The 12,527-nt window shown below is 42.5% G+C and overlaps 1 protein-coding gene across 14 annotated transcripts in view; it reads right to left on the bottom strand.

The window, feature by feature from the left end:
• FNBP1 (formin binding protein 1) overlaps positions 1-12,527 on the bottom strand; it is a gene marked incomplete at its 3' end in the record, with an annotated part of 94,592 nt that overhangs the window by 14,130 nt on the left and 67,935 nt on the right. For 4 of the 14 annotated variants that reach the window (XM_082295287.1, XM_082295288.1, XM_082295280.1 and 1 more), the window contains 4 exons: positions 11,246-11,443; positions 9,693-9,875; positions 4,753-4,839; positions 1,616-1,630 (listed from right to left, as the gene is read on the bottom strand). In XM_082295287.1, coding sequence (XP_082151413.1) covers positions 1,616-1,630; positions 4,753-4,839; positions 9,693-9,875; positions 11,246-11,443 — 483 coding nt within the window. The remainder of the gene's footprint in view (positions 1-1,615; positions 1,631-4,752; positions 4,840-9,692; positions 9,876-11,245; positions 11,444-12,527) is intronic. The other 10 variants (XM_082295285.1, XM_082295286.1, XM_082295292.1 and 7 more) reach the window with 8 other exon arrangements.

Genomic DNA, 12,527 nt, shown 5'->3' with positions numbered 1-12,527 from the left:
TCACCACCTGAGGTGAAAATGGGTCTCAGCCCTCCCTGCGCATCTTTCCAATTTCTGCAATTCCTGGGGAAAGACCACATCGTTTTGGGAGGATTTGTTCCTGCATACAAAGGCTTAACTCAGCTACACAGCACCCTAGCACTGTGGCCAAGAAAATGAGTGGAAATCCAGTATAAATGCATTGGACTCCCAGGACAGTGGCTTGGCAACAGCCAAAAGAAGGTTTGCAAGTATTCCAGGCACTTCCATCATTCCTCAGACCTACCACCAGGTCTTCAGTGAGAAACAACCTTGCTAAAGGAGCCCAAGAAAGTCACTGTGCTGCCAGAGCAGCAGCAGGACATGAAAACTGCCAGAGCTACTCCAGGCAGCTCTGGTGGCCCACGTGTTCCCCCTGGATGAGCTGCCATGAGCAGAAGAGGCCCACAATGATGTGTCCAAGAACAAGATATGTGTACAATCACAGAATGGTTTGTGTTGGAAGGGATCTTAAAGCTCATCTTGTTCCACCCCCTGCCATGGGCAGGGACACCTTCCACTACCCCAGGTTGCTCCAAGCCCCATCCAACCTGGCCCTGGACACTTCCAGGGATGGGCCCTGTGCCAGGGCTCAGCACCCTCACAGGGAAGGGAAAGAGCACCCAAAGGCACAAACTGTGAGGAATAAGAGAACTTTGAAGCTAACACAGTTTAGGTGCCCCTGTGGATCCTCTGAGGTCTCCAAAATGCCATCACTCGCTGCGGCTCTCGTGTGTTTGCACAAGGTGGGGCAGCAAACCAGGCACATTCTCCTGGTGAGAGGCTCTCCAGGGCCAAAGGAATGTGGACAAGCTCTCAGGGACATAGCAAGGTGTGGAGTGTCTCAAGCAAAACAGTACTTTGTGCATGGAGTTCAGCACGAAATTTGCTTTCCCAGGTCTGTTCCCCCGTTCCCTTTCCAGGTCAGTAACATCTTGATCTTACCATAGTTCAAGTAACCTTCCCAGCTGCATCCAAGGTGGAATTTAGGATTCACATATATGCATATGGCTCAATTTGCAAATTCAAATCAGATTGAGTTAACCTTGTTGGTTAAGGTTTACAGAACTTTAATTAATGTCATTATTGGTTATTCTGAAGGACTACATAGGGCTGTAAAATGTAGGTGATAATGATGCAGATTTCCAGTAATATTGGACATGGAAAGCAAACTTTGCAGCTATTTTACACAGAAAGACATGCATGGCTCTCTGGAAAAAGTCCAGCAAGCACAGAGACCTTTATTTTAATTTTTTTCCCTTCTTTAATGTTTCAGTGTATACTTATACAGTAGCAGAATTACTCAATACTGTTTTTCTACATTTTCATAGCCCTAGATTATAAGAGTAAAAACTAAACTATATATTAGAGTTAATTTTTTAGCAGCTTATTAGAAGACTGAATTCTGATCACCTCTATTAGACTCCAGACCTGTGTATTCAGATTTATCTGATAATGGTCAAAAAAAAGCAAACACAAAGAAGAAACAAATTTAAGTTAATTTCAGTGTCATGTCACATGTGGCACAGTGCACATTAAAACACACACAGGAAATTGTGATTAAAACACAGGACAGGCATGCTGTAAATGTGCTTACCAGCTTGAGAGAAAGCTTCATGTAAAATTGGAGAGATACAGGGTGGGGGGAGAGAGAGAAAAAACAACAGTGCATCAGTAGAAGAGGAACTTTTTCAGGCTGATGTTACAATAAAATGACACAATCCCCTTGCTGTTGGAAGGCAAAATGGGTCACACTAACAGATCTGTGCAAAAGTTCACAAGATGGGCTCGGGCAGCTGCCATGACCTGGCCAGGACTGGGAATGGGAAGTGCTGTAGCTGGGCACAGGTGAGATCACACCTGGACTGACTGACAGCAGCTACAACAACAACACTGGGAGTTCTCATCACAGCAACAGCACTGAGGTGCAAAAACCTCACAACTTGCAAATGTATGAGGGTCACTTCAGATCAAAAATGTGCTGAAATGCATCAGCTACTTCACGGAAGGGCTTTGTGGGGGGTAACCCCTGAGCCAAGCCTCAGTGGAGAGGTGAGGAGCGGCTCCAGCAGCACCCAGCACCCTGGGACCCCCAGGGAATGCCTGGTTCACTGGCTACAGTCAAAGGACAACACCCTGGACTGTCCCTTCAGATTGCAGAGTGCTGCCCAGGCAGGCACAGAAAGCCAGTTCACATTCTTGAACAATTCAGAAACAAATACTCAGACTCAAACGTACTTTGGCCATAGTCAGACAAGGTCAGGCCCAAGGAGGAGGAGAAAAAGATCCATTCTCTTGACACCAAATTGATTCTATGACAGCATGGTAAGACATTATTCAACCTCCTTAAGTGATATACATGACCTAATTCTTCAGAAGTTACCACATTTCCTGGGACAGAGCCCAAACATTATCTTTTAGTTAACTCTGGGAAAGCAAGACTAAAAGCAGTGTGTGCCCATGGAACCTCATCTCTGCCCTGCCTCACCTGCACACACAGCTCCGGGCAGGTGCCCCAGAAACTCCCAGGTGAACAACTGTGCCTGGGCACCCAACCACCAAAATTCCCAAAGCCTCTTCCAGCATTGTAAAATGACAAAACAGCTGCAGTTCAGAAGGATTTCCAAGAGATAGGGAGACTAAAAGTGCTCAGTTCTGTGCCAAGCACAAGGGAGCTGCTGCTCGAGATCTAAACCCAGATAGAAAGGGAGAATCCAAACTCCACCCCGCCTCCTCCTCCAGCAACGGGCACTGAGCTGCCCTGCCAGCTCTTGGGGACAGTTGTGAAATGCTCAAACTACCCAACAAACTTGAGGTGCATAAAAGCACCTCTGTGTTAACAACAGCTGAAATGTAAAAGCTGGAAAATGCCTCTCTCCAGGCAAGGATTTGTGCTGCCAGACTTGGGAACCCTTTTCCATTCAAGTTCTCTGTCACTACCAACAGCTCCTGGGAATGGTGTTCTCAAACAGATGCTCCATTTTTAGCAAAAACAGAGTTCATTAGGATTGGATTTAAAATAAAGGCTCCACACTTCTTGTGGGCAGCTGATTTAAGAAATACTTTTTTTTTTCCCAAATAACAATACCCATTAGTTACCAGGATTTGTACAGCAACACATGCCAGCCATTCAAGGAAAATAAATGGTCTTGAAATAATAGTGAAATGCTGCATGTGAACTGATCATTCAGTGACAAGGCAGCAGTGACACTTCCCTCTGCAGTCCAGTCCATTAGGGAACAAACACATGATAATAATCACAGTGCCATGAAGAAATTCACTCTCTGAGCTGAAGAGGCCATTAAAAAACTAAAGCAAACAAAACCAATCCACTGGAGAGAGTAATCATAGAAGGAGAAAGAATGGTCTGAAGAAATTCAGCGTAGGCAGCTTGTGTTTGCATCATTGCTTTAGCACTCCTGTGAACTTTAGCATAGACATGATCAGCACAAACTGAGATTCTTGTACATAGATACAGACAAGACTCATGGTGCAGAATAAATATTTACCTATGAAGCACTCTAAAAAGGCACAAATGTATGCTACATGCGCTAGTGGCTAAACACTACTCACTCTAAAGGCACTAAACACTGCGGAGAATCATCTGCATCAAGGCTATTCTTTTGCTGCAAATTCAGCAATTTGAAAGGGATTACAGACACTGTATGCCCAATTCTTATGCTGTTAAGTATGACAAAAATAGAGATCTTATTAATAGCATTTCCAAATAGTACATCAGGGATTGTTATAACCAGTATAAATAAAGCAGTTCATAGGCTGGAAACAATGAAATGCTGAAATAAGTAATATTCACAGTTTTCCATTTCTGAAATTTATTGGTAATTTTACGTTACAGTGATTCAGTTTCTATAAACAAATATAAGCAGATTGAAAATAAATCTGCTTTAAACACTACATAACTACTTTTGCCCATTCTGTTGGGTTTTCACAGCTAGAAACTTGCTCACAGCTCCTGGGAGAACAAAGGCATTTTCCTCCCGAATGATAAATAAGTTACGTCTCCTTGAAATGAGCAAATGCGTTTCAAGCTGTCAATTTAAACCAAGCCTAGCTTAGTCTTGCAGGGAAAAAATGAAGAATCTAAGAGCCACAAGCTTCAATAACACATGAGAGAGCATGAAAGCCAGCAGGTCCATGTGTTATTGGACAGTCACGGCCACTAACCTCACTTACAGAAAACAGGGTTGAAATAAATCACTGGACTTCCATACAACCAAGAGATAATTTTCTTTCTTTTTTTTATTTTTAGTGGCCCTGTAACAATCTCCCCATGCTCTGCTTTATCCAAATACCAGATTTAGAGGTCATGTATCTTGACTCCATGAACTATCATTACAGACAGTTCAAAGAAGCTTCCAGAGGCTCTAGGGAGTGCTCCACAACCAAGGCACAGAATTCCTGTCCATCAGGGGTTGCTCATGATGCTCAAGACTGCATTCATTAAATAATTTAGAATAAATGTGCAGAACCTGTTTGCAACACTTTGAATTTCACAGGTCCAGCTACTTTAATTGTGCCAATTTCAGCATTTCCAGGACTAGCAGACATGATCTTTCCTGCACATCACACCGTAAGCTGCCACTTGCCTCCCACCAAATTTTCCTTGGCTCTTTGCCAAAGCACATTCCCACAGCACACTCGGGACGGCGTTGTAAGTGGGGTTAGCGACTGTGTAGCAACGGTATGGGCTGATCACACCATACTCAGACTTACAACATATTCCCTAGCCTCAACGGCACACGTGGGTGTCCCTAAAGTCCTCTTCATGAGTTCTTTGTGAATATACAAAGACTGTGTCTGCTGGTGAGTCAGCAAGAGAAAACACACATTGGTTACACCGGGGATGAGCGCAGCACCTCTGCGTTCACTGCTTCTATAGCAAAAGATAGCTTGGTGTTTAACTACCCTCAAAGTGCAGACTGGAAGTCTCCTGGGAACCAGGTGAATATTAAGAGTTCAGCATGCTCAGAGAGATCAGAAGATCTGGTATTTTTAAATGCTTGTTTAAATACCAAGGTCAGAAACCATCTCTCTCAGTGCTAGAACAAACCATGGCTTTAGTGACCCCACCCGCCGAAAAGTCCCGGTCTCGGCACAGAGAGAGACACTTACGTTAGAACAACAAGTGCTCCCAGGGCAGGGGACAGAGCAGGTTGGAGAGGGGGTGGTTTGTTTGCTGTCTCTGCATGCTCACAGAACAACAAAGTACTGATCAGTGGGGCAGATTCAGAGCTCGGTGTCGAGGGACAGGAGTGCACGGAGCGTCAGAGGAGACAGGCGGGGAGGGACGACAGCAACGGGTGCAATGGAAATAAAATCACATTGTAATGGAGTCAACAACTTCCACTAAAAAGGAAACCACAAAATTTCCTCCGTGTGCTTTAAGGAACTTGGATACTGGCAGTAATGTCTGCCCCAGCTCCCACACCATCCTCCCTGCTCAGTCACTTCCCGGGCTCCAGGGCAAGGGAGGAAAACCAAGTCCACACTGCGCACACGGAGTCATTCAAAGGTGTAAGTTCTACCCCTGGATGTTGTTAGTTTGGAGGACTGCCCTTTAAAAAAAGGTGCTGATGTTACTGCTGCTACAGCAACGAAACAAAAGAACACAAAATTAGTATCAACCAGCAGAATACCGAATTTCTTTTGTCCTCAAAATGGAATTAGAAAAAGCAGAGCAAGCATAAATGAAATTATAAGTTATGTAACTGGTTCCTCATTCTTTGTGCTCTTCTGGCTTTAACTTCCCCAAAGAGATGAAGTGTTACACTAATTTTATAGTGTCTTTTTAAGCAGATACTAGAAAAAACACTCGAAAAAAAAAAAGTATGAGAGTTTTTTCCCCTTCTCCTAGTTCTGATCCATAACAAGTGCTCTAACAGTTTTATGGTATTCTCTACAATGGACATTTCTGCTGCTGGGGTTAGAAGAAAAAAGCTTTGAGACAATACAAAAATGTGATTAGAAAACCATAGACACTGACAAGAGTCAGCACCTAAATATTTTATTTTTTTTAAACAGACTAGGATTTCATATTGGCAGTGACCACTGATACTGGTATCGGTGCCTCCACATTAACCTTGCATCTGTTCTGAATTGTTCAGGCATCTGCTTCCTTCCATGAAAACAAGATTCATTGGATTTTTGGTTTGGAAGCAAAATTAAAACCAGACTGGGCACAGGATATATCATAGCTAATTATATAATTTGTTTTAACAGTCACGAGTGATTCTGCCAAATGCAACACAAGATGCTAAACCAAAATTTTTAAAGGAAATTGCTAAAACACACTGCCTCTCCAGCCACGTTCTGATTTCACAGATTTCATGGAGGAGTAGTATGGGAATCCATTCATGTGTTATGTTTCAAGGATCAGTTACAATGTGCAATTCCTGCTGCTGGAATTTATCCCACTATGGTCTTAGGACTTGCTCATGTCAAATAGCTACTTTTCCTTATTCCTTAAGACAGTGCAAAAAAGGAGTGTGATCCCATTTTTTCTGAAGCAAACTTCTTTCCCTGGCTTTGTAGGATTTGAGAGCTCAGAATATCAAGAAATCCAGGAAGCACCTGCTCAGCAATTTGGCTGAATAGTCTAAAATAAGACTTAAAGAGCCTTGTGGGCACCTTCACTGAAGGTGTCTGGAGTGGAATTCTGCCAAGGAACAAACCCAGCAGTGCAGAGACAATTCAGAGCAAATGAAATGATCCAGAGTCCAAACTCCTGTTACACTGTGCTGCCCTGCTGGTCCCAGCACGACCTTCCAGAAAGTTGTACAGATCCAATGTTCTTCTGTGCAGAGGAGAGTTCTATCCTACATCCTCCTCATTCCTCTGGTAACATCACAATCCACTATTCCTGACATTAATGCTCATGCTCCTGAACAAAATTAAGATCTTTTTGGATTTTAAAGGGGAATGGAAAAGAACTGAATAAAGGAGATCTTACTAAACTTAATAAGGTTAAAGCTGAATTAACAGTATTGTCTAGCTGTACCTAATATAACAGGGGTCCTATCAACTGAAACAAATACCAACCACTCCTTTTTCACCTGAAAAATTAAAAGGATTTGTGGGTAGTTCTTGATTTCCTTTTTGCCTGGTTAGAATGATTTTAGTTTTGAAGGTCACATGGCCTTTGATGATCTCTTAGTCTGATCATTTGTAAAATACAAATCACCAAGGACCTATAAAATGTGAATTTGACAAGTCTTCAAATGAGACAGAGCAAACTGTCAGAGGTTTGCAGCCTCTCCTCCTCCTCCATAGCTCTGGGTGATCCAGGGGGCCTGAATTCATCCTCTGGGATAAGAGATGATGATCTGAACACTGGACTCCAAATACACACGATGAGTCAGGCAGGAAAAGTATTTACATACAAACATCCTGGTAGCTGACAGGGGAAGGAAATGAAATAGAAAAAGAACACAGTGAAAGGTTTAAATGAAGATTTAGCAATAGCCCTTCCTTGCACATTCTAAATGAATGTGCCAGCAGAAATTTGAGGGATTCCAGAGAAGACTATAAGGACATTGTTCTCATTACTTTGCCTTTCACACAAAGCACTTAAAACAATATGGCATGCAGAATTCTTAAGGTGTGCTTGGATTTCTTAGATAATACATAAAATAATGGCCTTCCTTCAGGAAACATTAAAAGCAATTAGTTATAATTGCTTATATGGCCAAGTAATCACTCAATAGGAATTTGTACATTTGAAATACAAACTGGTGAAGTGCCCATGGAACTGCACACCAGTATTTTTAAGGAAATATTCAACACCATTTTCAACATTCTGTACTCTGCATGGCACTATGGAGCATTAGATTGCAACACTCCTCCTGACCTCCAGCAGTGCCTTCACCCCAAAGTGATCCAGCACCGCCCAGGACAAGGAGGACTCCAGTTGCCACCCCTGCAGTGGTGCTACCACCCAGCACATCCTCAGCACTGCTGCTGCACAAGCAGAACTGAAAGCCTGTCTCCTCCCAGAAAAACCACTGAGAAAAGCTGCTCTGAGCCAAACTGCAACTAAGGAAAGGAGGGACACGTACAGTACCTGCCTTTGGACAGCTTAGAAACTTCCCACTTCCCCAATGAAACAGGGATGGGAAGAAATGGGATTTTTGGGTTCTGAGTGTCCCATTAAATGGCAATTTCCTAGCAAAGAACTGAAACTGTTTGAAACATCTTTATTTTTAACTGCCTGTCTGTAACCAGATGAGACAGTGCATTGTTTACAGCACTGTTCTCAGTTCTTTGTAACCAACCACTGAAGTTCCCCAAGGAAATCATCTCTGCTTTTATACATCTCCGGTCCTCTGTCCTAAATGAGTGCCTGGAGCAGAATTTGGGCTTTTTAAAGTAGTCACTTCCTCACTGTTACTGTCTGCTCTAAAAAATATTTAAAATACTGAACACTTTTGTCTCCAGCCTGTAATTTTTACAGGAGAAAATAATTCTAAGGACCTTTACCTAGGAGGCAAAGCCATGCTGTGCCAGCAAATTTTCAGTACAACCATGCCATGTGTGAGTTTCTGGGAAGATAAAGTTCTATTTTTGTTTGAAAAATGGAAAATTTTATCTCAGGGACCTGACATTTTATTTACTGCTTATGAAGACCACCAATGAGAGGATTTAATTCAACACAAACCCTTTAGCTTTGGTATATGAATATAACCACAGCTGCTATCAGCAACAGGAACAGCAGCTGATGTGGAAAATCTCAGGCCATATTTCCTTCTTTATCAGCAGCAAAGGAGACAAAGACTTGAAAGAGTGTGGATGTGTCACAAAGTGTTGGTCTGGTGTGACTTAAACCCAGGTGAATCCCCAAATCAGCCATGGAGGCTTTCAGCATCTTTCCACCACACAGTGCTTAAACCAGCATTAACACACTGCACTGCAGCTGCTGGCAGGGGAATCCCAAATCCTGCTCCCTCAGAACCTCTCCTCTGTCATTTGGAGCTTGCATAGTGCACTGACAAAGCTCTTGCACACAGAATATACTTTTAAACTGTGCACACATGGACCATGGAAATGACTTTGTTATCACCTAGAATCATTCTACCTTTCTCACCTCACCAGCTTCTTATCCAAGACTCAGAGTTATTACAAAAACTAACACTGCAGCACCTGAACCACGAGCTGAGGCCCAGTGACCAGAAGGAAAGTTCCCACTGCTCCAGCAAAAATGTCACATCATTCCAGGGAAATGCCTGAACTTTCACCAGTTGAAATCACAACAATTATTTTCTAGAATCCCTCCTAATTTACTCTTCTCCTTCTGACACAGACATTGAGCTGAACCCACCCTGCAGAGAGAAAAACTAATGACTTTGACTTCTACATGAGCATTACCCAATGTTCAGCTCCTCCTTCCGTATTTTGTCCAATCCCTCCTCCCCCAAGACACCCAGATGGGTAATTTCCATCAGCAACTGTATTTTTGTGGTTTCGTTGTGGGGGTTTTGACTATGAATGGCTTTATAGGTTGGGAACCCCTGGATTTGTCTGCATGTTATGATAAAACACAATGGAACCGTTCACAAAACAAAAGTTTTTACATAACAGAACGTGCAATAAAAGCGCAAGAAAGAAAAGAAAAAGAGAGAGAGAGAGAGAGAGAGAGAGGTATCCAGAGGAGAACTTACCCCGCGCTTTAGGCTCCTGAAGCAGTGGATTTTGGGTTTGGAGGTCATGAACTCGTTGAAGCGATGGGAGAGGGGTTCCTTTTGCTGCTTGGGAGACTGGGGGCCGTTGGGAACAGCAGAGGGTGAGGCAGAGGCAGGGGGAGGAGGAGGGGGCTGATGGGGGGATGTTAAAAGGGACATAAGCTACGTATAAGAGATGGAGAAGTGACAGAATAAAAACCAAAATAAAAAGATAAAACACAAAACGAAAATAAGCATCAAAACCAATATTTGAAATCCAGAGAAAAAACCAATTAAATAATTAAATATTAAAGGCCATGGTTCAAAAGAGGGGAAAAAGCAGTAGTTAAGAGTCGTGTTAAATGAAGAGTTGTGATAAATGAAAGTTTTAGTAAGTGATGCAACAGAAGAGTAACACAAAAGTATTTTGAAGGAAGCTCATGCAGACTCTTCCATGCAGCACTATCCCCATAAATTGCCCTGCTCTGCTCTGTGGACAGCTCGGAATAATGCATATGGATAGAGCTTTCAAATACCTGAATTTAAATGGATCAGATAAGGAAGGTACCTTAGTGCCCAGTAGCGTTTCTATTATCTGGAAAACAACAAACCACATTCCTTCCTGCTTCCAAATCATACCTCAGCAATGTGCATCACACTTCACTTGTACAAATTGTTCTATGAATTTGCTTAGGAGTTAGTCCTGATTGTGTTTTTACTCTGGCTACACTGATGTAAGCACCAGACAGCGAGTCCTCTGTCACACCAGCACTACAGGAATGACCCCTTGTGAATAGGGGATTTTTTAAACTCAAATTTAAGTGGTTTGGTAAAGGGTCAGAGCAAGAGTGACATCAAAAAAACAAAGCTATTCTGGGCTTTCATCAGTGTTACTGCAACCTGATTGAGTCCAGTCCCTCTGACACGTCCTGGTAACCCCAGATAAATGCTGCCATGCATTATGGTGTAGAGTATGACAGTGGAATGAAAAAGGTTTAATGGATACATAAGTTAATATGGTCCTTTAAAAAGTCAACTGCTCAGTTAGTTTTGCTCCATTAGTTGTGCTTCAGAGTGAATCCCAGCAATTCCCTGTTCCCAGCTCCCCACCTGCTGACCCCAGTGCACAGACTGGAAAGACAACGCAAATGGAAAGCCAAGGAGAGTTTGAGGAGCGTCAAAACAGTAATGCCACATTGAAGCTTCCCACAGGTAACAATGTTAGTTGGCACACATGGCACTAGGTAAGTGGTTTACAACTCCTTCTCTGAGTTAGGAACAGAAATGGACCATGGCAGAGACGTGACAACTTAAGTTAAATTAATTTAAAAACTGCAACATAATTAATGAAATTATACAAGAAAAAAAATTAAACATATAAAGAAACTTAAGTAACCAAAGACTACAACAAAACACCATATTAAGACATCAGTTATTAACTTTCTAAATCTAAAATTCTCTTTAAAAAACTGAACTTGCCAAGATCACTAGACAAGACATAGGTTATTGACGAAACACATACTAGCACCAAGCTCAAGTTTGCAAATCAGTACCTTATTTTTCTTGATGAATGGCCATAACTTGCCCTTGGATTTGCTACCAAACTTGGGCTCTGACTTCCCATCCCCTCTGGAGTTGGAAAGGCTGGATTCAGACACCGTCCTCTTCATGGGCTGTGTGAAATCCTCAAAGTCGATGTCACCCGGAGGCTCGAACCCTGACTTAAAGGCTTCTATTACCATCTGGGAATCCTGGAATGGGACAGATGCAACACAAGTGTCAACATCTCAGGTGAGGTTTGTCATCAAACTGGTGGCACATTAAGGCAGAACAAGAAAGTTTGTCTATGTGGGACCAACCCTGAGGGTGACCAGGCTCATTCCTGGGAATGAACGCCCTTCCAGAGCTCAGGATCAATACAAGTCTCTCTACCTTCTGCTGAAGAGGAGTAAGAGTTTATGAACTTGACTGACTAGAAAAGCAAATCACACTTCAGCAAGTGACTCATAAAGATTTAAGGTACAGATTTGCTGGGACACAGCTGTTAGCAAATCAGAGGAAAATCCCAATAAATACTCCGATATAACAGAGCTCTTGTGTGATCACTCTGCCACAAGTTGACAAGTTGGTTGTGAATTTAGTGAGAGTAAATGGCTGTAAATGTTTTATGAGCTTTACTCAACATCTGAGCAGTTCAAGGTCACACCAGCCTGGCGCCCTGGTGTGGGAGCCACTGAACCCACATTCCCTTTTGCCACTGCTAGGAGGGATCCAAGTCAGCCACAAACTGGCTGCAGATTCTGTACAATGGCTTTGCTCTTTTGTTTTGGACAGAGGGAAAAGAAAAAAAAAAAAAAAACAAGCCAATCAAAGCAAAACCAATCCATAGCATTTCTCCTACTCAAGTCTACAAACAAAATTAATTATACATAGGATCAAATTCAGACCTCAGCTTGCCAAATGCCTTTAAATCTAATGGACTCAGGAAAAAAATATCCTAATAGACTTCTTATCTACTTGTTTTCTTGGGAAGAGAGATTTTTATGTTATACTCTAACAGCTGTATTCTAAGATCACTGGAGAAACTGTGCCTTGGCACACAAATATCTTATTATTCTCTAGAGAAGATCATCACTGCCCTGTTACATAAAAAGAACTTGTTGCTTTGAAGGTTCTGTGAATGGCTGTAGGTAAAATGCCATTCAGGAGAATTCTAATGCGATAGAAACATATCCAGAGGACAGGCTCAACTGAGCAAAACTCAGATACAGGAAAAGCTCCACATGGATTTAAGATCCTCAGTCTATCAGGTGGCACCATGAAATTCCTACACGA

This window comes from Coloeus monedula (genome assembly GCF_965178545.1).
Source record: "Coloeus monedula genome assembly, chromosome: 21".
NCBI lineage: Eukaryota > Metazoa > Chordata > Aves > Passeriformes > Corvidae > Coloeus > Coloeus monedula.
Note: the sequence above shows the minus strand (reverse complement) of the source record. Positions and strands in the feature narration are given on the sequence as shown.